We start from the raw sequence: 21,300 nt of genomic DNA on the forward strand, positions 1-21,300 counted from the left end.
TTGTCTCCTTCCTGCCTCTTCAAACCCGTCCCATCCCTCCTGCCAGGCTTCCCAGATGCTCAGACCCCACTGTTCTGCCCTTTCACCCTGCGCCAGTGAGCGTGGGCCAGTCAGTTGAAGGAGGAGAAGCTGCCAGAAAGGGCCGGTTCTATTCTGGATGAGTGGGCCCAGGAAAAGGACCTAGAACCCCTCTCTGGGACCACCTCAGGGATTCCTTTCAGTTCAGCACACATTTATTGAGCACTTACTATGTGCCGAGCACTAAGACACGATTCCCACCCTGAAAGAGCTCACAGGGGAGACAGGATATCAGCAGTAATGGGAAAATGGTAGGGACGTGTCCTAGTTAGGCCCAAAGGAAGAAATGTGCAGATTTGAGGGAATCAGAGAAAACATGTCAAGGTGGGTCTTGCAGGATAAGGAGCGATTTTCCAGGTGGACGTGGAGTGGGAAGAGGAGCCCGGTGTCGTGGAAAGGCACAGCACATTCCAGGAGCTGGAATTCTTCCTTTTTTTTTTTTTTAATCAAAAATAAATTTATTCTTTTTTTTTTCAGGAATAAATTTAGTGATTCATCGCTTACTTATAACACCCAGTGCTCGTCCTAACCGGTGTCCTCCTCGATGCCCCTCACCCCTTCGGCCCTTCCCCCCACCCAACATGCCCCGGCAGCCCTCAGTTTGTTCTCTGTATTTAAGAGCCTCTTGTGGTTTGTCTCCCTCTCTGTTTTTATATTATTTTTGCTTCCCTTCCCTTATGGTCATCGGTTTTGTATCTTAAATGCCACATCTGAGTGAAATCATATGATATTTGTCTTTCTTTGACTTAGTTCCCTGCAGGAGCTGAGATTCTTTGGGTGGAACTGGAGCACAGAGCACACCTGGGGAGTAGGCAGCCAGGGAGGCTGGGGGGCTGGGCCAGCCCGCGGGGCAGGGAGCTGCTGCCGACCTTGGGTTTTATCCTGCGAGGAATGGAGGCCTGTTAAATACTTCGCAGCAGAGGAGGGGCAGGCTCAGACTTGTGTTTTTGGTGACTGCCCCTGGGTGTCATGCGGGGGGTGGATGGAAGGGGAAACTGAGGCAGCAGGGAGTCCATGGCAAAAACCCAGGTGAGTCATGGAGACCGCAGTGAAGTCAGCAGGTGTCGGTCGTGAGGATGAAAAGGTGGGAATGGCGCGAGCCCTAACAAGGCAGACTTGAAGGGGTCTGGTGACTGGCTTGGTGTAGGGGAGGTGGGGGGTTGCACTCAGGGCAGGGCCTGGGGGGAGGAAGCTAAGGTGCCTGGGGCACAAGATTTAAGGAGTCACTCACTGAAAGGAGTGAGAAGGAAGAATCTAGGCTGAGTTTGTGCCTGTGGTGGGGGGCGGGGCGGGGGTGGGGGGGTGCTGGGTGGTGAGATAGTAACTCACAGCAAGGCCTGGAGGGGAGGGGCAGCAGCCCAGCAGGTGGCGGTGGTGTGGCCTTGAGGACAGGCAGCTATCCGGGGCCCCTTGCTCTGCGGCAGCCCTGCCCTTGGCTTCGGAGGCTGTGTGGGGCCGCTCTGACTGGCCCGGTTTTGCTCAGCGCCCAATGGCATCCTCACACAGCTCAACCTCTGACCCCCAAAAGCAACCCTTAACCCCTGTCCCGCTTTGTCCACGGTGATGGGGCTCTCACAGGTGGCAAAGGGTCTTCCTTTCTCCCACATTGTGACAGCACCGTCTGCTTTGAGAGCCCTCAAGCAGGTCAGCCGGTTCCACTGGGAAAATTTCCAGTGGGGAGGCAGCCAATATCTTCTGGTGGCTCAAGGTGATTTCAACCTTCCGGGAAGCCTGGGATGAAATCAGAGGACAGCTGGAGTGCCCTGGGGCAGCACCCTCTGATTAGCAAGAATGAAAGTGCATTTTATGTAGTCACAGGTTACCCAGTTTATACAAATCCATGACCAGTTAAGCTTCAGAGTCAACCAGCACCCCTGGCAGGCGTGTGCCTAGCACCGGGCTAGGGGCTTTCACCCAGCACAGGGGCTCACGGACTTTTCACCCAGCACAGGGGCTCACGGACTGAGGGTGGCGGGTTCAAATCTTCCCTCTTTGTTAACTAGCTGCATGACCTCAGGCTGATTACTCTCCGTTTCTTCATTTGTTCAGTGGGGAAAGCAATAGCACCTTTCTCTTAGGGTGAGGATGGAGATCAGAGATGGTGTTTGTTAGGGGCTTAGTTCAGCCCCTCGCACGTAGTACCCAGCAAATATTTGTCGGCCTCCCTGGAACAGAGCAGTTCCCGTGTTACGGATGTGAGAGCCGAAGGGGGTAACTTGGCCAGGGCCTTGCATTTAGTGGGCAGAACCCGAGTCTTTCTGGAGCTCTCCAGGACTCATGCCGCTTCTGGAACCTCATATTGCCCCTTAGTGCTGCAGAGTCTTCCTTTTCTTTTGCTTTCCGTGTCAGCTGAAGATTACACCTGTGTTGAGAGCCCTCTTCCTGAGTCAGGAGCCAGTTAGCTAAAGAGCTGGGCTGCCTGTTGACTGGAGCCTCTGCTCCCCACTCTTGAACACCGGCTCCAGCCAAAAGCCAGGATTAGGATGCCTTCTGCACGCTCCTCCTAGGCATGGTGAACAAACCTTCCATCTGTATCCAAAGCAAACAGATCAGGTGTCTATATTCCCCGAGAGATGCCCTCTCTTTGCCTCACCTGACCGTCTTCTTGACAATGGGAGCCTTGGGCTGGAGCCCAGGAGGCTGGAGGGGAAACTTTGTTCTCAGTGAGGACCACAGGCCCTTTTGTCCACCCCCGGAAGGACCGCGGAGCAGGGAAGCCAAACCTCTCAAGCTGGTGATGCCGTGGCCATTTGAAAAGCCCCTCACCTAATCCCTCTGTGTCCCCAGGCCATGGAGAGCAAGCTCCTCATCGGGGGCAGGAACATTATGGATCACACCAATGAGCAGCAGAAGATGTTGGAGCTGAAGAGGCAGGAGATTGCGGAGCAGGTAGGGCTGGGGGCTTCAGGTCTCATGAGGGTGCATGGCCTTGAGGTCTTGTCTGGAGGGCATGGGGCAGTGAGCCACCATGGACTCAAGATCCCTGGAATACAGTGCTAAGAACGTAAGACCCGATGCCCTGGATCCCATGGGTCCACCAGCCCAGGAGCCTGCCTGTGTCCGGGGCACTGCCCGCCGACGGCTGAGGAAGTGGCAGTTCTTCGTGACATCAGCCTCTACGGGCATCTGGTGTTAATTCCTGCCACAAGGGCGAACGTTCTTTTCCATCTGTATGACCACATCTGAAGTCTTCAAGAACCACAATTTGTTGGTCCTTCCGGTCATCGGTGACACCGCAAGGGGAGAGGGTGAGGAAGCTGGGAAGCCAGTATGATGGGAATCTATAGCTGCTGGACACCCCTAGAATGTGCCAGCTATATGAGCCAAGAAGAAGGTTCAGAGAGGCTCCACTGAGGTTGGGGTAGAAGCAGGGGCCACGGGCCATGGGACACTGTCTTCTCCCCCCTGGCATCTGTGGTCACCATGCAGCCAGACCCCATGCGAGGCAGGATGCACCTGTCCCCTGAACTCCCTTGGCCCTCCCCGGTACACGCTGCCCCACTGAGCCCCTGTTCCCTGCCTTGGCCTAGAAACGCCGTGAACGGGAAATGCAGCAGGAGATGATGCTCCGAGATGAAGAGACCATGGAGCTCCGGGGCACCTACACGTCCCTGCAGCAGGAGGTGGAGGTCAAAACCAAGAAACTCAAGAAGGTGAGATGCCACAGGCGAAGGGGTCAAAGTGTGTGAGGGCCCGGCAGCCTCTCCCCAAGATGGTCACCCTCCCGAGGGGTATGTGTCGTAGGGCCCCTTCCCCATTTGGCTTGAACTGCTGAAGCCCCGAGTTACTTTGCCGGGGCTGCCGGGGTGAGGGGTGGGGAAGGCAGGGGTCTGGGGCTGGAGTGGAACAGAGCCTTTGCTCCTGGGCCAGGCGGGGCTTGAGAGGCTCGGAAGGCCTTCACTTCCAGTCTCCAGTTGCCATCCTCACGGCGGTGGGTAACTTTCCCCTGTACAGTGTCATCAGTGAGTCACAATTTGGGTAGCCAGGCCTGGGACAGGGCCCGGAGTGTCGAGGAGACCTGAGGAGATACAGCCTGGGGGAGCTCAGAAAGGGAGCCAGAGGCGCCTGTGGACACGGGAAGGGCTGAAACTGCTCTCCGGGACTCTGCCAAGTCCTTGGCCAGGGAAGGGCATGTATAGGGACAGCAAACTCCGGCCCAGATTCTGGGAAGAGCCTGGAGAACCCTGAGGGTTGTCAACGTGGCTGCCCCAGTGCCGGCCAGGCTGCCCAGCCACAGTGGCAGTTTCCAGGGACATACCTGGCTCTTGGTGGGTTAGGAGTGGGACAGCAGGCTCTGTGCTGCCCTCCACACCCCCGTTCGTGAGAGCCCCTGGAGAGGCAGGAGTGGGATGGGTCACCTTGCAAACTGGCTTAGGCCCCCTTCCCCTCCCTGGACCCTACACCAGCTGTTGTGTACTTGGGTCCCGATTCTGACTCTTCTCTTAACTAGTTGTGTCACCTTGAGCGTCTCTGTGCCTGAGTTACCTCTTCTATAAAAAAGAGGGTGTTGGATTAAAAGGTCTCGCGGGTCCCTTTCAGTTTGAACATTCCACAATGCTGCCAGCAGCTGAGAGGGAGCAGGTAATGGGCCCTAGTGTTGGGAGGGACAGGACAGCCCTTTGAATAACTTGCCCTGATTTGTGACGGGGCAAGAGGGAGATTCAGACTTGGACCTCACCCCGAACTCAGCTGGTAGACCCTGAGCCTGCGTCGGTGGGGCCCAGGCTGGGTCACAGGGGCCTCGCTGCCACACTGCACAGCCTCTGAGCTGCGCCTGTCTCCACGCAGCTCTACGCCAAGCTGCAGGCGGTGAAGGCAGAGATCCAGGACCAGCATGATGAATACATCCGCGTGCGGCAGGACCTGGAGGAGGCGCAGAATGAGCAGACCCGGGAGCTCAAGCTCAAGTAGGGCCCCCTCCCCTTCCCGGTCCTGGTCCTCACGGCCGTGCCTCACTCCCTGGCCTCTCCCTGATGGGCTTAATTCCTTCCTGAAGGCCTCATTCCAGCCGTCTGCTCACCCAGGAGTCCACGTCCCTTAGGAAGAGAATGTGTCGAGGGATGGGGACGAGGTCTAAGTTCTAGAGTTGCTTATCAACCTCCTCTCCTTGTTTCCTTCTCTTTCCTCTGCTCTGCCTGTATACGATCAGTCCCCCAAAGTGCATGCTGGGTGCTGGCCACGGGTCACCCCTCAGGCCCTGAGCTTACAGTCCTTGCATTGGAAGCAGTGATTTCAAGCTCTGTGACTTCTGTAGGGACCCTCTTCCTCCAATTCTCTGCTTTCTCCTCTGTTCCCTCTGCCTCTTTGCTTCTTGCTTCTAATCCTTCAACCTTCACATGCGCTGTGTGGTCTCTTACCACCCCCCCCAGTTCCCCATCTCTACCTCATTCCTGCTCCCAGGTACCTAATCATCGAGAACTTCATCCCCCCTGAGGAGAAGAACAAGATCATGAATCGGCTTTTCCTGGACTGCGAGGAGGAGCAGTGGAAGTTCCAGCCGCTCGTGCCAGCTGGAGTGTGAGTCTCTCTCCCCCTGGTCTGGGCCTAGGCACTTGCCGGCCCACCCCAGGTTGGGGGTGGCCAGGAGCCTGCGGGAGACAGAGGCTTCTGTGCCTTTGGAGAAGGGTGGGGAAAGTTCCGATGGAGCATGGATTTCTCGAGACCTAACACAGAGGTCTTCACGAAGGAAGGGTGTTTTGCCAAAAACAAAGTGTTTTCCTTGGGTGCCCCATGAGGGACCTACGGAGAGGAAGAGCGTCTCAGCCTTTTGGCACTCCCAGTGAATGATAGCATTCTGTCAGTTTGGTGAATATTCGTTTTTCGGGTGCCAAAAACAGCGACGATAGTTAATATTTGCCTTACTGTATTTTAGACTCTCCAGACAGAAGGTAAATCCGACACAGAGCTCACAGTCCAGTCTGTATTTTCTGAATACAGAGAAGTAATCAGATCAGGAAATGATAGAGGCGTGATCCAATCTTTATAGTTTCACTCAGCTCAGCGTGGTGATTCAGCATTTCCACCTGTTTCCTTGTAGCCCAGCTCTTAGGTACAGTTTGCGTCCCCTGGCTGTGTGTGTGTGTGTGTGTGTGTGTGTGTGTGTGTGTGTGTGTGTGTGTGTGGCTCCCTCTGCTGGTGGCCGTGAAGATGATCTTCAAACCCGGCAGAGGGACTGCCTCACTCACCTGGACCACTGTCCCTTGATTGAAAATCTGTAGACAGTGGTGTTTAGGAGGCTGGATACCAAAACACTTCCCTGGAGGTTCTTTGCTCTCTTTATCTTAGGAACATTAATGCCAAGATAGGGCAGCATTCTCCCCAAAGCTCAGTGGGAAGCTAGCCATAGAGGTCTGTGGCTTCTCACTGGGGCATCTGATGCCCACTTAATCTGTCTACTTTCTAAAAGGTCGATCCTACCCAGGCTGACACTGTGCAACTTTGTAAGAGGCAAGTTCATGAGTAGAGGTCTTTTTTTTTTTTTTACTACTTTTTTTTTTTAAAGTTTATTTACTTATTTTGAGAGAGAGAGAGAGAGAAGGAGGAGGAGCAGAGAGAGAGAGGGAGAGAGAGAATCCCCAGCAGGCCCCACACTGTCAGCCTAGAGCCTGACACGGAGCCTGAACTCTTGAACCATGAGATTGTGACCTAAGCCGAAGCTGTTGCTTAACTGACTGAGCCACCCAGGTGCCCCTTATGGGTAGAGGACTTTTCAGTGGTGTCACTTTGGACTCAAAATGCACCTTTCCACTCTAGGTAGGGACCCATAGTAGTACATCATCTAGCACAGAGGTTCTCACCTGTGATTTGGGTTCCAGAGAGTCTGATTTAAAAGGTCTTGGGTGATAGATAGATAAATAGTCTGTCTTGGGTGGATCCCAAGGACTTAAAATTTTTTTCGAAGCTTCCAGGTGATTCTGCAAGGAAGCCCCACTTGAAAGCCACGACTCCAGTGCCCTCTGCTGGAGGCAGATGCTGGTGAGGCTTCTGGTCTGTAGGGTGACTGATTTTGTGCTTGGACAGGTTCCTGAATTGAAAGTTTACAGGTGGGGGAATTTCTTTACATTAAAGAGAGATGGGATGAGAGGCTCTGAGAAGTCATGTGTTTATTACCTTTGTATTTTGAAAAATAAGCATTGCAAGAACGGTGCAAAGAATTCCCTTAATATCTTTCATCAAAATTACCAAATGTTAATATTTTGCCACCTCTTGCTTTATTCCCCATCCCCTAACCATTTGAGATTAAGTTGCAGACATCTTGACCCCTTAGCTGTATTCTCTAAGAATGAGCACATTCTTACATAACCACAATACAGTGATCAAATCCAGGAAATCTTATACTGGCACAATACTATTATGTAGGCAATATTCAGTCTTAGCCACTTATCCCAATAGTGTCCTTGAGGGCAATTTTCTGCCTCCCTACCTGAGCTGGGACATGGCATTTAAAGGCAGTGCCTCGTTGGTCTCCTTTAATCTCGACCTGAGAAAGGATCTTGATTGGACTTTTGTAGTTTCATGCTTCAGAGGAGTTTATTCATTTCTCAGAATAGTTTGTATACACTGAAAAATCATTCATAGATTTTTTTTTTAATTAAAAAAGCTATCTTAAGGGGCACTGGGGTGGCTTAGTTGGTTAAGCCTTCAGCTCTTGACTTCAGCTCAGGTCATGATCTCACAGTTCACGAGTTCAAGCCCCACATTGGGTTCTACACTGAGAGCATAGAGCCTGCTTGGGATTCTCTCTTTCCCTCTCTCTCTGCTCCTCCCCACTTGCACTCTCTCTCTCTCAAAATAAATTTTAAAAAAAATTTTTTAAGTGCTTTAAATACTTTTTTTTTCTTTAAATACTTTTTAAAAATAGATGCTAGTAATAACTATTAAAAAGAAAGGTGGCTCGGTCGGTAAGCGTCTGACTTCAACTCAGGTCATGATCTCACAGTTTGTGGGTTCGAGCCCCGTGTTGGGCTTTGTGCTGACAGCTCATAGCCTGGAACCTGCTTCGGATTCTGTGTCTCCCTCTCTCTCTGCCCCTCCCCCACTTGTGCTCTGTCTCTGTCTCAAAAATAAATAAACATTAAAAAAAAAGAAATACATTCACAAGCTTTTTCAAAATAATGGTTAAGTATGTTCACACCTTAACCATGTTATTTTATACAGAATGTGTATAACCTGCTCAGAATACATACAAAGTATGTATTTTATATAAAAATACTAAAATATATCTGGGTAAGGATAAAAGGTATTAAGGCAATAATGACATCTTAATAATCTCTACTGTACTTAAAATACAAAGGATATAAACAATTATAGATTTGGCACCTGGGTGGCTCAGTTGGTTAAGCATCTGACTCTTGATTTTGGTTCAGGTCATGATCTCATGGTTCGTGAATTCAAGCCCGGCATCAGGCTCCATACTGTCAGTGCAGTCTGCTTAGGATTCTGTCTCTCTCTCTCTCCCACTCTCTCTGCCCCTCCCCCTGCTTGTTCTCTCTCTCTTGCAAAATAAATAAACTTAAAAGAATAAATAAACAATTATAGATTTCTCTAAGAAAAAACTCCAATAAATAAATTACTTCAAAAAATTTTATTAGGGGAACTGGGGTGGTTCAGTCAGTTAAGCATCCGGCTCCTGATCTTAGGGTCCTGAGTTCAAGCCCTGCATTGAGTTCCACGCTGGGCATTGAGCCTACTTCAAAAAAAAAAAAAAAAAAAGAAATTGTTAATAAATACCAGTGGGGAGCCTAGGTGGCTCAGTCGATTAAGTGTCTGACTTGGGCTCAGGTCGTGATCTTGCATTTCATGAGTTCGTGTTTCATGAGTTAAAACCCTGTATCAGGCTCTGTGCTGACAGCTCTCTCTCTCTCTCTCTCTCTCTCTCTCTCTCTCTCAAAATTAATAAAAATTAAAAGTAAATAAGTAAATGCCAAGTGATCAACTATATGCAATTCTGAATTACTAAAAAATTTTTTCCTTTTTAAAATGTTATTTGCTAACCATTTTGCTGTGCGTTTACCTCAAAACTTTTTTAAAAATCACAGAAATTACAAAAGTAAAAAATAGATCAAGGATGTGTTTATATGAAACAATTTTTTTAGTTACTTTTTTTTTTTTTTTTTTTTTTTTTTAGCAGCAGTTGGTGCTTTAAAATAAAGCAAAAACAATTCCCTCATAACTGGAATCCTAGTTGCGATTCTGACTCAGCACAGAGAGCCACAGGGTAGCATCATGGTGCAAGCGTTGCTCATCGGGACCTCACACTGCCCCAAACCCCTCATTTCGCAGTGCAAAACTGAGGGTGGGGAGCAGAAGAAGCTGCCTCCCTGGGAGGAAGGGGGGCACCGGGTCTCACTATTTGCAACGTCATTTCAGCAGGGCTGAAAAACTCTTTTCCCAAAGCCTATTTAATCAGGGCGTTGTTCCTTTTGCTCAATTCACATGTGGAATATTTTGCTTTATTTTGGTACTCTAGGGATGAAAAACACTGAAGGCCACTCACAGGAAGAGCAAAAAAAAAAAAAAAAAAAAAGCGTTGTTGGAAAGAAATTACCTGAAGTCATGTTGTCCCTTTAGAAAACTTTTGTTGGGGCGGGGTGCCTGGTTGGCTCAGTCAGAAGAGCATGCGACTCTTGAGTTCTAGCCCCACGTTGAGTATAGAGATTACTTAAATAAAACTTTAAAAAAAAAAAGAAAAAAAAAGGGGTGCCTGGGTGGCTCAGTCGGTTGAGCGTCGAGCGTCCAGCTTCGGCTCAGGTCATGATCTCACGGTTTGTGAGTTTGAACCCCGCGTCAGGCTCTGTGCTGACAGCTCAGAGCCTGGAGCCTGTTTCGGATTCTGGGTCTCCCTGTCTCTCTGCTCCTCCCCTGCTCGTGCTCTGTCTCTCTGTCTCTCTCTCTCAAAAATAAATAAACATTTAAAAAAAAAATTTTTTTTTAAAGAGAAAAGAAGGCTTTGGTTGGAAAAATGGTTTTCCTCCTCCTCCTCCAGCTACAAGCATTTGCCCCTACATGCCCTTCCCAGTGCCTTTAAAAGGTGTTACTCCAGGCAACTCTTGAAACGCGCCCATATCAAGTTCTTTTGGGAAAACTCCCCCTTTTTCTTTTTTCTTCACCATCTCTGTGCCACCACTAGCTGCTACACAGGTGAGGTGCCTTCCACTATCACAATGTTTATGAAAGTTACTTTGAAAACCCATTTTTGCAACCAGCTCCAGCAGGAACTGTTCTACATGTGTGACCTTTTATTTTTAGTTTCTCATAATGGAGTTTATTTTTAATTGTATGGATACAAAATTGTCCTCTAAGGGTCTGTATTTGACAATGTCTAGAACCATTGGTTTATAGTCACACAATTCTATTTGTAACTTTAGTTCTGGGCCTTTGAGACCCCAGCCACCAGAGAGTCTTTTCATTTCTTTTTTTTTAGCATTTATTCATTTTTGAGAAACAGAGTGAGACAAAGAGTGAGCCGGGAAGGGGCAGGGAGAGAAGGAGACACAGAATCTGAAGCAGGCTCTAGGCTCTGAGCAAGTGGTCAGCACAGAGCCTGATGCGGGGCTCGAACCCACAAACTGTGAGATCATGACCTGAGCCGAAGTCGGACGGTCAACCGACTGAGCCACCCAGGTGCCCCACCAGAGAGTCTTTTCAAAGGCGCCATGGTGCAGCAGAAAGAGACTAGATTTTGGGTTTAGAACATTCTGAATTCTAGCCCCTGCTCTGCCACTTGTGGCCTGGAAAAGGTTTTTTTAACCTCTCTGAACTCAAATTTCTTCACCTGTAAAGTCAAGATAGTAAATTGCCCTGCAGGATTATTGAGGTTGAAATGAGGTAATATGGGGGGAGGGGCTCCAAGCCCCAGAGGAGATGATCAATAAATATGTAATCAATAATCATATATCAATAAGCCAATATTATAATTACAGGGACTCCAGAAAAGCCAGTTTGCCTTCATCCCTTAGAAGGGCCACAGGAGGGCAGTTTGGTTTGCTGTTTTTGTTTAAAAATTTTTTTTTTTAACATTTATTTACTTTTGAGAGACAGAGCGTGAGTGGGGGAAGGACAGAGAGCGAGGGAGATACAGAATCTGAAGCAGGCTCCGGGCTGGGAGCTGTCAGCACAGAGCCGGACTCAGGGCTTGAACTCACGGACAGCGAGATCATGACCTGAGCCAAAGTCAGACGCTCAACTGACTGAGCTACCCACGTGCCCCTTGCTGTTTTTGTTTTAGAATTTGATTTTATATTCGGGCGCTCTCCAAGTTTAGAGAGAGAGCATTCCTTGCTCTAAATAGAATCCGGATAGTTAAACAGGTTTCATTACAGAGGCAAAGTTTACCTCAGTAAGAACATTCTCGGCTCTGGGTTGAGTCCCTAGATTTATTCACAGGTCTGTGACATCGGAGTTGAATCTGAAACAGGGAGAAGTTCCGGCCTCCCCAGGCAGGCTAGGCAGAGTGGAGAGCTGGCCTGTGGGGACAGAGGGACCAGATTGCGGAGACAAGTCGGGTTTGCTGTGGCAGGTGATTGGGAAAGACCCAGAAGGAAAACTCACCCTATGATGTTGGATGCCAGTTTTCAGAACAGAACAGGAAAAGGTGTGTGTGTGTGTGTGTGTGTGCGCGCTGAGACAGCTGATAGGGAGATTGGGGTCAGTCCCTAAGACAGAGCTGAGCGATGAGATTTTAATATTAAGGGGAAAATACTGTGATGGCAGCCATTGAGAGGGAGGGTCATATGAGAACTCTTAGGATCTGTCCGGCATAGATTGTGGGTCTCTGTCAGGAGGGGCGGATACATACAGAGTCAGGCCTCCCGCTCTGGGCTGTCAGCCACAACCTGCTTACTAGAGAGGGATCAATCATGGAAAGTAGGCCTGGGGCAGAAGAGGGCGTAGATGGGAAGTTTGGTGTCCCAATTACAGACTCCCCTCCCCCAGCCCCCTCTTCCCGCATGTCACCCAGAATAGCGCTGGCATCTTTATTGGGTCAGGCTGCCAGCTCACACGATGCACTGCTCCGCTCGCCCGGCCCTGTCCCCCTGTCCCATTCCCAGAGCCTGCAGCCTTCAGGGCGCACTCTGCCCCAGCCTGCTCCGGGTGTTCTCCTAGAAACAGTACAGCATCCTAAAAAGAGAGTTTGGCAAGGTCCAGTTCGGAGTCTCTTCCTAATTGTTTGACCTTAGGCACAAAAGGCATTTTGCTTGTCTGAGCCTCAGGCTCCTTGTCTGCCCTGTCTACACCTCGGGAGATGACTGCAGAGTTCAAATGGGATGTGCAGATGCACCTTATAAACGCTAAGTGGTTATGTTACTAATTTCCCCCCCTCCCCTTGAGTTGTGGGCTCGGCTGCCCACGCGCACGGGCACAGCCTCCCTGCTCCCCAGGGTTATGCAGCCGCTGAGCGAGCTGGGGCTTCTGTGCTTTCATGCTTCCCTGTTTTCCTCCTTAAAGTGGGGTCCCGCACTCCCTTATAGGCTTGCTAAAATGAACCAGAGGAATGCCATATCCCCTCACCCTCTGCCGCAGAAGGGCGGGCCTGGTGCTGTCAGCTCCAAGGACAGGATGTCCTATCTGTGAATTACTCAGCCTGTTTCTTCTCCTCCTCTGTCTTCTGTCTGCCTTTTGGCTTTTTTTTCATGGCTCGTTTGTACCCCTGCTTGAAATTAGCAAGTAGAATTGAGAATAAATCATCATCACAGCTGCCATGAGTTGAGCCCTTGCTGTGAGCTATGCTAAATCCTTATCGCGCTTAATCTCAGCAGTTCTGGGGGACAGGCAAGAGCTAGCTGAGCCGGGGCGCCTGGTGGCTCAGTTGGTTTAAGCGTCCGACTTTGGCTCAGGTCCGATACCACAGTTCGAGAGTTTGAGCCCCGCATCGGGCTCTGTGCTACCAGCTCAGAGCCTGGAGCCTGCTTCAGACTCTGTGTCTCCCTCTCTTTCTGCCCCTCCCCCACTCTCTCTCTCTCTCTCTCTCTCTCTCTCTCTCTCTCTCTCTCAAAAATAAATAAACATTAAAAAATTTTAAAGAAAAAACGAGATAGCTGAGCCTCAGAGGTATTAAGCTACTTCCCAAGGTAACGCAGCTTTAAGGGGCAGAGCCAACATTCAAACTCAGATATGTCTTACTCCAAAATCTGTGTTATTTTATTTTAATGGAAATACTTTTCTTGATTTCTTTCCTATCTTCGTTTCTTTGTTTTGAATAATAAAAGTAATACACCACACTCATCAAACTGCTGAAAGTAAGAAGCCTGACATGCTGTGATTTGGCTAGGATATAGAGCAATGGAAGCTTTCATGTATAACCACTTTGGAAAGCAATACGACAATATCTAGTAAAGTTGAAAATGCACATACCCTACAACGGAACCATTCCATTCCTTGGTATACCCCAGGGAAGTTTCTGAATATGTACTCGAAGATACCTGTACAGAAATGTTCACAACGGCACTGTGTATAGTAGATAAAAAGAAAAAAATCAACCTAGATGTCCATCAAAAGAATATGTATTTTATACACAAACACACACACACACACACATATGATGACATATTGCAACCTTAAAATAGTCGAATAAGTAAACTTTAATAATCTAATCTAGAGGTGCATGGATAAATCTTAAAAAGTTGAGCACACAAAAATGTGGTATGTTCACCACACAGTTCAAATTTTAGAAATAGGCATACAAATACCCATTTAATTGTTTATGAATAGCCATATATAAAAATAACAATAAAAACAGGAATGGCATTAGTGAGCACCGAATTCAAGAGAGTAACTAACTCAAGGGAGAGAGAAATAGGAGTCTTAAAAACTGTCTACATTTTCTTGCCTTTTTTAAGCTTATTTATTTTGAGAGAGAGAGAATCCCAAGCAGACTCTGCACTGACATGGGGCTTGATCTCACAAATCTGGAGATCATGACCTGAGCTGAAATCAAGAGTTGGATGCTTAACTGACTGAACCACCGGGTGCCCCTACATTTTATTTCTTAAAAAAAAGATTTAGTTTAAGTATAACAAAATGTTAAATGATTTGACAAAGTTGGATGGTAAGCATACATATATATTATTTTCTACACTTTTCTGAATGTCTGAGATATTTAGATATAAAGTTATACATTTTCATTGTAAAGTTCAGATTTTTCAGAAAGGCATAAAGATAATAAAAGTCATCTATGATGACACCATCCCAAGATAGTAACTAGTAGCATTTTGTTGAATACCCAGACTTTTTTCTAAGCATGCAAACACGTTTCTTTAAAAACAAAACAGGGGCGCCTGGGTGGTTAAGCATCAGTCGGTTAAGCATCAGACTTCAGCTCAGGTCATAATCCTGCGGCTCAGTGCTGACAGCTCAGAGCCTGGAGCCTGCTTCGGATTCTGTGTCTCCCTCTCTCTCTGCCCCACCCCCCCTTGAGCTCTAGCTCTTTCCCTCTTGCTCTCTCAAAGATAAGTAAACATTAAAAAACAAAAACTTGGGGGTGTGTGGGTGGTTCAGTTGGTACCCTTATAGAAAATCAATTGATTGCAAATATAAGGATTTGTCTCTAGATTCTCAATTCTTTTCCATTGGTCTATATGTCTGTCCTTATGCTAGTACCACACAGCCTTGATTACTGTAGCTTTGTAATAAGTTCTTTTTTTTTTTTTTTTTTTTTTTTGAGAGAGAGAGAGAGAAGGTGCAAATGAGCAAGGGACAGAGAAAGAGAATCCCAGGAGGGGCAGAGGGAATAGGGAGAGAGCGTGAAGTGAGACTCACCCAAAGCGGGGTTCATGTTTTACCCGAAGCAGGGCTCGAACTCATCCAAAGTGGGACTTGAACTCACGAACTGGGAGATCATGCCCTGAGCCAAAGTCAGATGCTTAACAGAACCATCCTGTAATAGGCACCCTGTAATAAGTTCTAAAACTGGGACGTGTAAGTCTTCCAACTTTGTTCTTTTCCAGGATTGTTTAGGCTATTTTGGGACCCTTGCATTTCAAGCCTGATTTTTTTTAATCATTTTTTTGTACAAACTCCTAAGAAGAAAAATGAAAACCAGAACAACTAATCATCAACGGTTTTGCATAATGTGTGAAATCAGCATATGAAGCTGAGAGCTGAAAGAAGACTGGATTTCCTTTCTTCATTCTAGCCCTTAATCAAACCTTCTTTACTGTGGGGGGAAAAAAGAACTGAAAAACACAAGAGTAAAGAAATCTATGCTTTCCTGTGTTTTGATAGCGTTTAGTTGTCCAGCTGTATTAGAACAATGAGAAGAAAATTCCTGTGAACCACGGTCTGCGGAGTTTCCTGCCTACTTGAATGATACTTAATTCTTCATGATGTCATTTTCCCCATGTTCAAAAGAAATCCATTCTAATATAGCCTCTTCCCCACAGCAATAACAGCCAAATGAAGAAACGGCCAACGTCAGCCGTGGGCTACAAGAGGCCTATCAGCCAGTATGCTCGGGTTGCTATGGCAATGGGGTCCCACCCCAGGTACAGGGTAAGAAGCTGGGAAATAGAAGGGGCGGGAGGAGAGAGGGTCCAAGGGAGGGATGCTCATAACCTTGGCGTGCTCTATGTACCTCATCACCTTCGCTACACCCAGTATTTACTGAGTGCCTGAGGGATCCGATCATCAGGGCCGCTGCTCACGTCTGGTCTGATGTTCCCACCACAGGCTGAAAACATAATGTTTCTGGAGCTGGATGTGTCCCCTCCAGCTGTCTTTGAGATGGACTTCTCTCATGACCAAGAACAAGACCCCCGTGCACTACACATGGAGAGGCTTATGCGGTTGGACAGCTTTCTGGAAAGACCCTCCACATCTAAAGTTCGGAAGTCCAGGTCCTGGTCAGTACCGCTATGGTCAGAGTGGGCAGTGGACTTAGGAGGCATGGAAACCACGTGGGCTGGTTGAGGCTGAAGAGGGTTTGGGTTGTACCTGAAGGGCATTAAGGGAGGGTGATAACTGGAGCCCTTGGGGTGGGGGGGGAGTTCCTACAGCAACAGGATGAGGAAAAGGCAAGTCCTCACTTTTCTGTTTCCTGCCCTTCCCCAACCTCCCCATTCACCTACCTCACCCCTACCTTCTGCAGGTGCCAGAGTCCTCAGCGGCCTCCACCCTCTACCACACACGCCTCACTGGCCTCCGCTGCTCTGCACCCCACAACAGTGCTAGACCATGAGTGACAACCTTCAGTCAGGCTGCCCATCCAAGAGCCTCCTGGGCTGGGGAGCCAAGCCTGGATCATCTCACCTGACGCTCAGTGTGCGTGCGTGTGTGTGCATGTGCGTGTGCGTGTGTGTGAGGGGGCGAGCATCTGGCAGACCACGTCTCTGCCTGCTCATCTTAGCCTCCTTTATTTAATTAATGTTATTTATTTGTGGAGCTCAGCTGTGGGGGGAGATGCCTTCACCTGAGCCTGCCGTGGCCACTGCATAGCCTCCTTTCCTTCTGACTTTAGACCCCCGCCATGTCAGACCTCAAGCTCCTCCCTGTCAGCTGCTCCCAGAAGGGAAGGTAGCCAGTGCCTGAGAAGAGAGTACTTTTTCTACCTGTCTCTCTCCATAATCTCCATCTCCTCCTATGCCGACGGTGAGCAGTTCTTAAGCACTTTCTGGGACTAGAAAAATGCTAGATGTCCACAAAGGACAAGACATGTCCTGACAGTGTCAGGCCGATGCTCCCAGGGAAAAGAGCCCTGCACTCAAGCGTCTGGACCTCAGACAACCTCTGTTGGCCTCTTGGGCTCCTTTTCAAGGACTTATGTGACCTCACCGACACAGCCATGCTCTTTGGCTTTGGCAAGAACTCATGGCTTACCAAACTCTGCTTCCTGGCCACCTTCCCAACCCTTGGATGGGAATTGTGAACCAACCAGTTGCTGCCTGCTCAGGACCTGCAGGAAATGAAACAGTAATGGGACAACATGGACAGTCATCAAAGGAAGTCCCTTCTCTGAGTCCCTTTGTTTCTGTTCCCTCTGAGAAGTAACTGGGGTCAACGAGTGATCAAGCCAACACCCCGTTTTTGAGACGCTGCTCCTTCCTGCTTTGGTCACTTTCCTCCGCAGCTGCCTGGATCCCAGTTCATAGTGGGAGCAATCAATGTCATTCTCCCCCTGGCTAAACAAAGGTATTGGAATCTGTTGCTTCCCCCTTCATTTATCACAGGAGACAGGGACCCAGGCACAATTTATCAACCTTGCCTATTACTCCTGTTTCTGCATCACATTTGTTGAGCACTATTTTGTTGAAAACTGATCCTTTTTCTTTGGCATTGTATAAATTGGTCCCTGGGGAAGTACTCCTCGCCTCCCTTTGTGACATACCAAGATGTCTCCAGGTTATCTCAAATAATAAGTAAATTTCTACCAAAAAAAAAAAAAAGAGAGAGAGAGAGAGAGATTAATTTTCATTGATTTACTTTTTAAGTGTGTATTTTGGTGGAGGAGTGAAGAGGCAATCATGAAAGACACAAGTGGTTTAAGATCTCAAAATGCCCTAATAGGGGGCGTCTCTAGTTCCCAGAATTTGAGGATTTTAGTCATCGGGAGAACAGCATGAAACCGACCGAGCTGCTTGAAATTGGGTGAGGGGAAGGTGGTGGGGGGTGGGGGCTGATTACCTGGTTCTTCTCTTTCCATCAGGAAGTGAACCCTTCTTATACAGTTCAAGTTCTGCTGTAAGGACCAAGCTATGGTTTGGTTTAATCCAATGATGCTGTCATTTCTGCTGTAATTACCGGACTAGCTGGTTTGGCAACTCAATTGCCATTTGCTCCTGTCCTTCAAGGAAATGCCATTTTTCATCAGAGCCCAAGAGATTATTTGAGACTCAGGATTCAGATCAGAGGTTTGGCTGTGTCTGGGATGGGAATTGTGTGTAGAAATGCCCCAGGTGGCCTGGGCACAGGGGGGCCTCCATGCCTACATTGAGTAGCCTCTCCCACTGACCTCTTTCTTGTTTGTAGATGAAACAGCACGTGTCACCCCATTCATCACTTGGACACATCGACTTCGCATTGTCTGGTCACTTGACCCTCACAGTCTTATAGCACAAAATACCCAGTCTCACCAACCCCAGTCTGAGGGCTGGGCCCTAGGTGTGTCGGACGAGGAGCTCCTGCCCGCAGTTTTGTGTACGAGTGTGTGTTTGTGTGTGTGTGTGTGTGTGTGTGTGTGTGTGTGTGTTTACCTCCACAGGGGACACTCAACACTCAGTGTAAGACATGCTGGGAACAGGGCCACCGGGGTGGTTGGATCTCAGTCTCTCTGTCTCTCTCCTTCCCTTTTGATGTATCAGACATTTGATTGACAAAGTAAGGGCCTTGACTGGGACCAAATTTCCATGTCTGTTGCTATGGTCTTTATTTAGGACAACAGTTAACGCAGTGGCTCATTCTTGTCACTATACATATGGCTATACAGGACATATGTAATATATAAATATATATAAAAAACATTACCGTCTGTCTCCTTGGCTTCAGATGAGGCCTCTCTGTTGAGCTGAAATGCACCTGCAGCCCAGCCCTGTTCAAATTAACACAGTCGATAATAAAGGAATGAGTATCGTCACCGAGCTGGTTGCCTGCCTTCTCTTTTCTTTGTTCCTACTTTTACTCTCGTTTTCTGCCTTCTCTCTCTTCCTTGTTTTTCCAAGAGCGGTTCAAGGGTATTTGGAGCCCAGCTGCAGTTCCCAGCACCTTGGGGAAGAACCAGCTGCTTAGAAGGGACTCGTCTGCCCAGTGGGGCTAAGGGGCAGGTCCCAGGCTCTAGTCTGAAGTCCGTGCCAGAACCATGGCAGCAACTGTTTGTGTCCTAGGCGAACGGTCCCCACCCAGTTAATTCTGAGCTATTAGCAGATGTCAGCGCGGCCTAGATTCCAGATTAGCTGTCAATATCATTTGACAGCTCTGCTCCTCCATTGATCAGCCAGGAGAAATGAAAGCGGGCAGTAACATGTGTAAAGCGCACAGAGATGCCTGGCCGGCGGCGGGCGCTGAATTAAAAGAGTTTCAAAGAAGAACATCCCGATAGGCTCTCTTCTCAGGGCTTCTTTCCCTCCCTCTGAGATCGGACTATTGCTTCCCCGTAGCATGGGGGTCTTACGGGAAAGGAAAAGTAGTTACCTCTAACAAACACAAGGCCCCTGACTCCCAGGGGAGCGCCGTGGTTGGCCTGGTGCACGAAACGCAGCAGTGAGCCAGCTGGTTTGGCACAGGTGCTTCTGCCGGAGGGGCTCCCTGCCTGTGCACCGTGCTCCAGCCCTGAGCGCCCCGGGGCTGGAGTGGCTCTGCTCTTTGGGACTTGCCGGGTGTTGGGTTGGGTACTTTACACGTGCACACTCATTTAGTCCTCCCACGTGGGAGTTATTGTCACTGGGTTACAGACGAGATTGAAGAAAATTAACTGACTTGGGGCACCTGGGTGGCTCAGTTGGTTGAGCGTCTGGCTTGGGTTCGGGTCATGATCTTGGGGTTCGTGAGTTTGAGCCCTGCATCGGGCTCCCTGCTGTCAGCCTGTCAGCACAGAGTCCGCTTCGCTTCAAATCCTCTGTCCCCCTCTCTCTGCCCCTCCCCAAAATAAATAAATATTAAAAAAGAAAAAGAAAAAATTAACTAACTTAGCCAAAGACATGTGGTCAGTGATGAAGCTGGATTTCCAGACTCTAAAGCCCCTGTTTTTTTTTCCTTTCTCTGCCTCCTCTCTAGCCCATCCACACCTCAGGAAAACTGGTAGGCACCCTGTATGTTTTACAAGTAGTGCAAGCCAGGGACAGAAGGGCAGACCCTTCAGACCCTGAACTTAGAGGTCCTATTTTAAAATCACTCGTTTCTGGGGTGCCTGGGTGGCTCAGTCGGTTGAGCGTCCGACTTCGGCTCAGGTCATGATCTCACAGTTGGTGAGTTCGAGCCCCATGTCGGGCTCTGTGCTGACAGCTTGGAGCCTGGAGCCTGCTTCCGATTCTGTCTCCCTCTCTCTCTGCTCCTTCCCTGCTCGCACGCTGTCTCTCTCTCAAAAATAAATAAAGATTAAACAAAAATTTTTAAATCACTCATTTCTCCTGTTAGTAGTGGGGTCATTTGTGTGGTTGATGTAAGTGGTTTTCGAGAGCTTTACAAAACAGCCGAGGGTAGGAATTTTCCCTTGACCCTGACCCGGGTCTTCTGTCAACCGTTTGTTGATAAAGAGGCTGCTGTGTTTCACTTCCTCCTCCAAAGCTGGGCACCTGATCTCCAGAGGGTGGGGTGTGTGTTAGAACTCTTGGCTGCTACTAAAGATTCATTTAAGCTGGTCTGAGTGAAATAAGGACACAGAGAAGCGTGCTGATTTCCACAGACATGGAAATAAAGACCCCAAGGGCAAGGACAGAACGAGTCCTCAGGTACAGCTTAGGACTGGAGGCTCAAAACACCACAAAGACCCTCTCCATTTCACCAAACTTCTTTCTGTGTGGGGTTCATGCTCTTTCCTCAGCTGGTCCAGTTTGTGATGTAGAAAATACGTCTGCCAGCCGCTCTCTAGTTACACAATCCAGTCATCCGGAGAGACTCAGAATCTCAGTCCTGGTGCCAAATTCGTGGGAATGTGATGCCAACTCAGTGGTTTGGGTCACGTGGGTGGAAACGTGGTAGATGGACAAGGCCTCCACAATTTCTGCTACTGTAACCATGTGTATGGGGGAGGGGTGGAAGTAAAGATTTTCTCGAGGGGGGTGGTGGAGTGTGCTCTGTACAGCCAACATAACAGAGGTCCATGACCAGTGCATTCATCACCCATGAGGCCTTAAGAAAGTTTGCTCTGGGGGCACCTGGGTGGCTCAGTCAGTTAAGCGTCCGACTTCAGGTCAGGTCACATCTCACAGTTCCTGGGTTCGAGCCCCACGTTGGGCTCTGGGCTGACAGCTAGGAGCCTGGAGCCCGCTTCGGATTCTGTGTCCCCCACCTCCTCCTCTCTGCCCCTCTGCTGCTTGCGCTGTCTCTCAAAAATGAATAAACATTAAAAAAAATGTTTTTAAACTTTGCTCTGGGGGTGCCTGGGTGGCTCAGTTGGTTGAGGTCTCAGTTGGTGAGTTCGAGCCCCGCACCAGACTCTCTGCTGTCAGCACAGAGCCTGCTCCATTTCTTCTGTCCCCCTCTCTCTGCACCCGCTAGAGCTCGTGCTCTCTCTCTCAAAAATAAATAAATAAACATTAAGAAAAAAAAACAACTTTGCTCTGGTATCCCAACTCT

The 21,300-nt window shown here is 48.7% G+C and overlaps 1 protein-coding gene across 3 annotated transcripts in view; it reads left to right on the plus strand.

Annotated features, from left to right (window-relative positions):
• The window catches only part of KIF3C (kinesin family member 3C), a 35,438-nt gene extending 17,982 nt beyond the window's left edge, over nt 1-17,456 (plus strand). The window contains exons 2-9 of one of the 3 annotated variants that reach the window (XR_008289628.1): nt 2,866-2,967; nt 3,609-3,731; nt 4,867-4,985; nt 5,479-5,595; nt 15,459-15,567; nt 15,745-15,917; nt 16,163-16,335; nt 16,532-17,456. Coding sequence is in view for 2 of the 3 variants with exons in the window: in XM_027033364.2 (XP_026889165.2) it covers nt 2,866-2,967; nt 3,609-3,731; nt 4,867-4,985; nt 5,479-5,595; nt 15,459-15,567; nt 15,745-15,917; nt 16,163-16,256 (837 nt within the window). In the remaining variant the exon portion in view is untranslated. The other 2 variants (XM_027033364.2, XM_053201134.1) reach the window with 2 other exon arrangements.
• The last annotated feature ends 3,844 nt before the right edge of the window (nt 17,457-21,300 follow it).

This window comes from Acinonyx jubatus, chromosome A3, assembly GCF_027475565.1.
Source record: "Acinonyx jubatus isolate Ajub_Pintada_27869175 chromosome A3, VMU_Ajub_asm_v1.0, whole genome shotgun sequence".
NCBI classification, from domain to species: Eukaryota; Metazoa; Chordata; class Mammalia; order Carnivora; family Felidae; genus Acinonyx; species Acinonyx jubatus.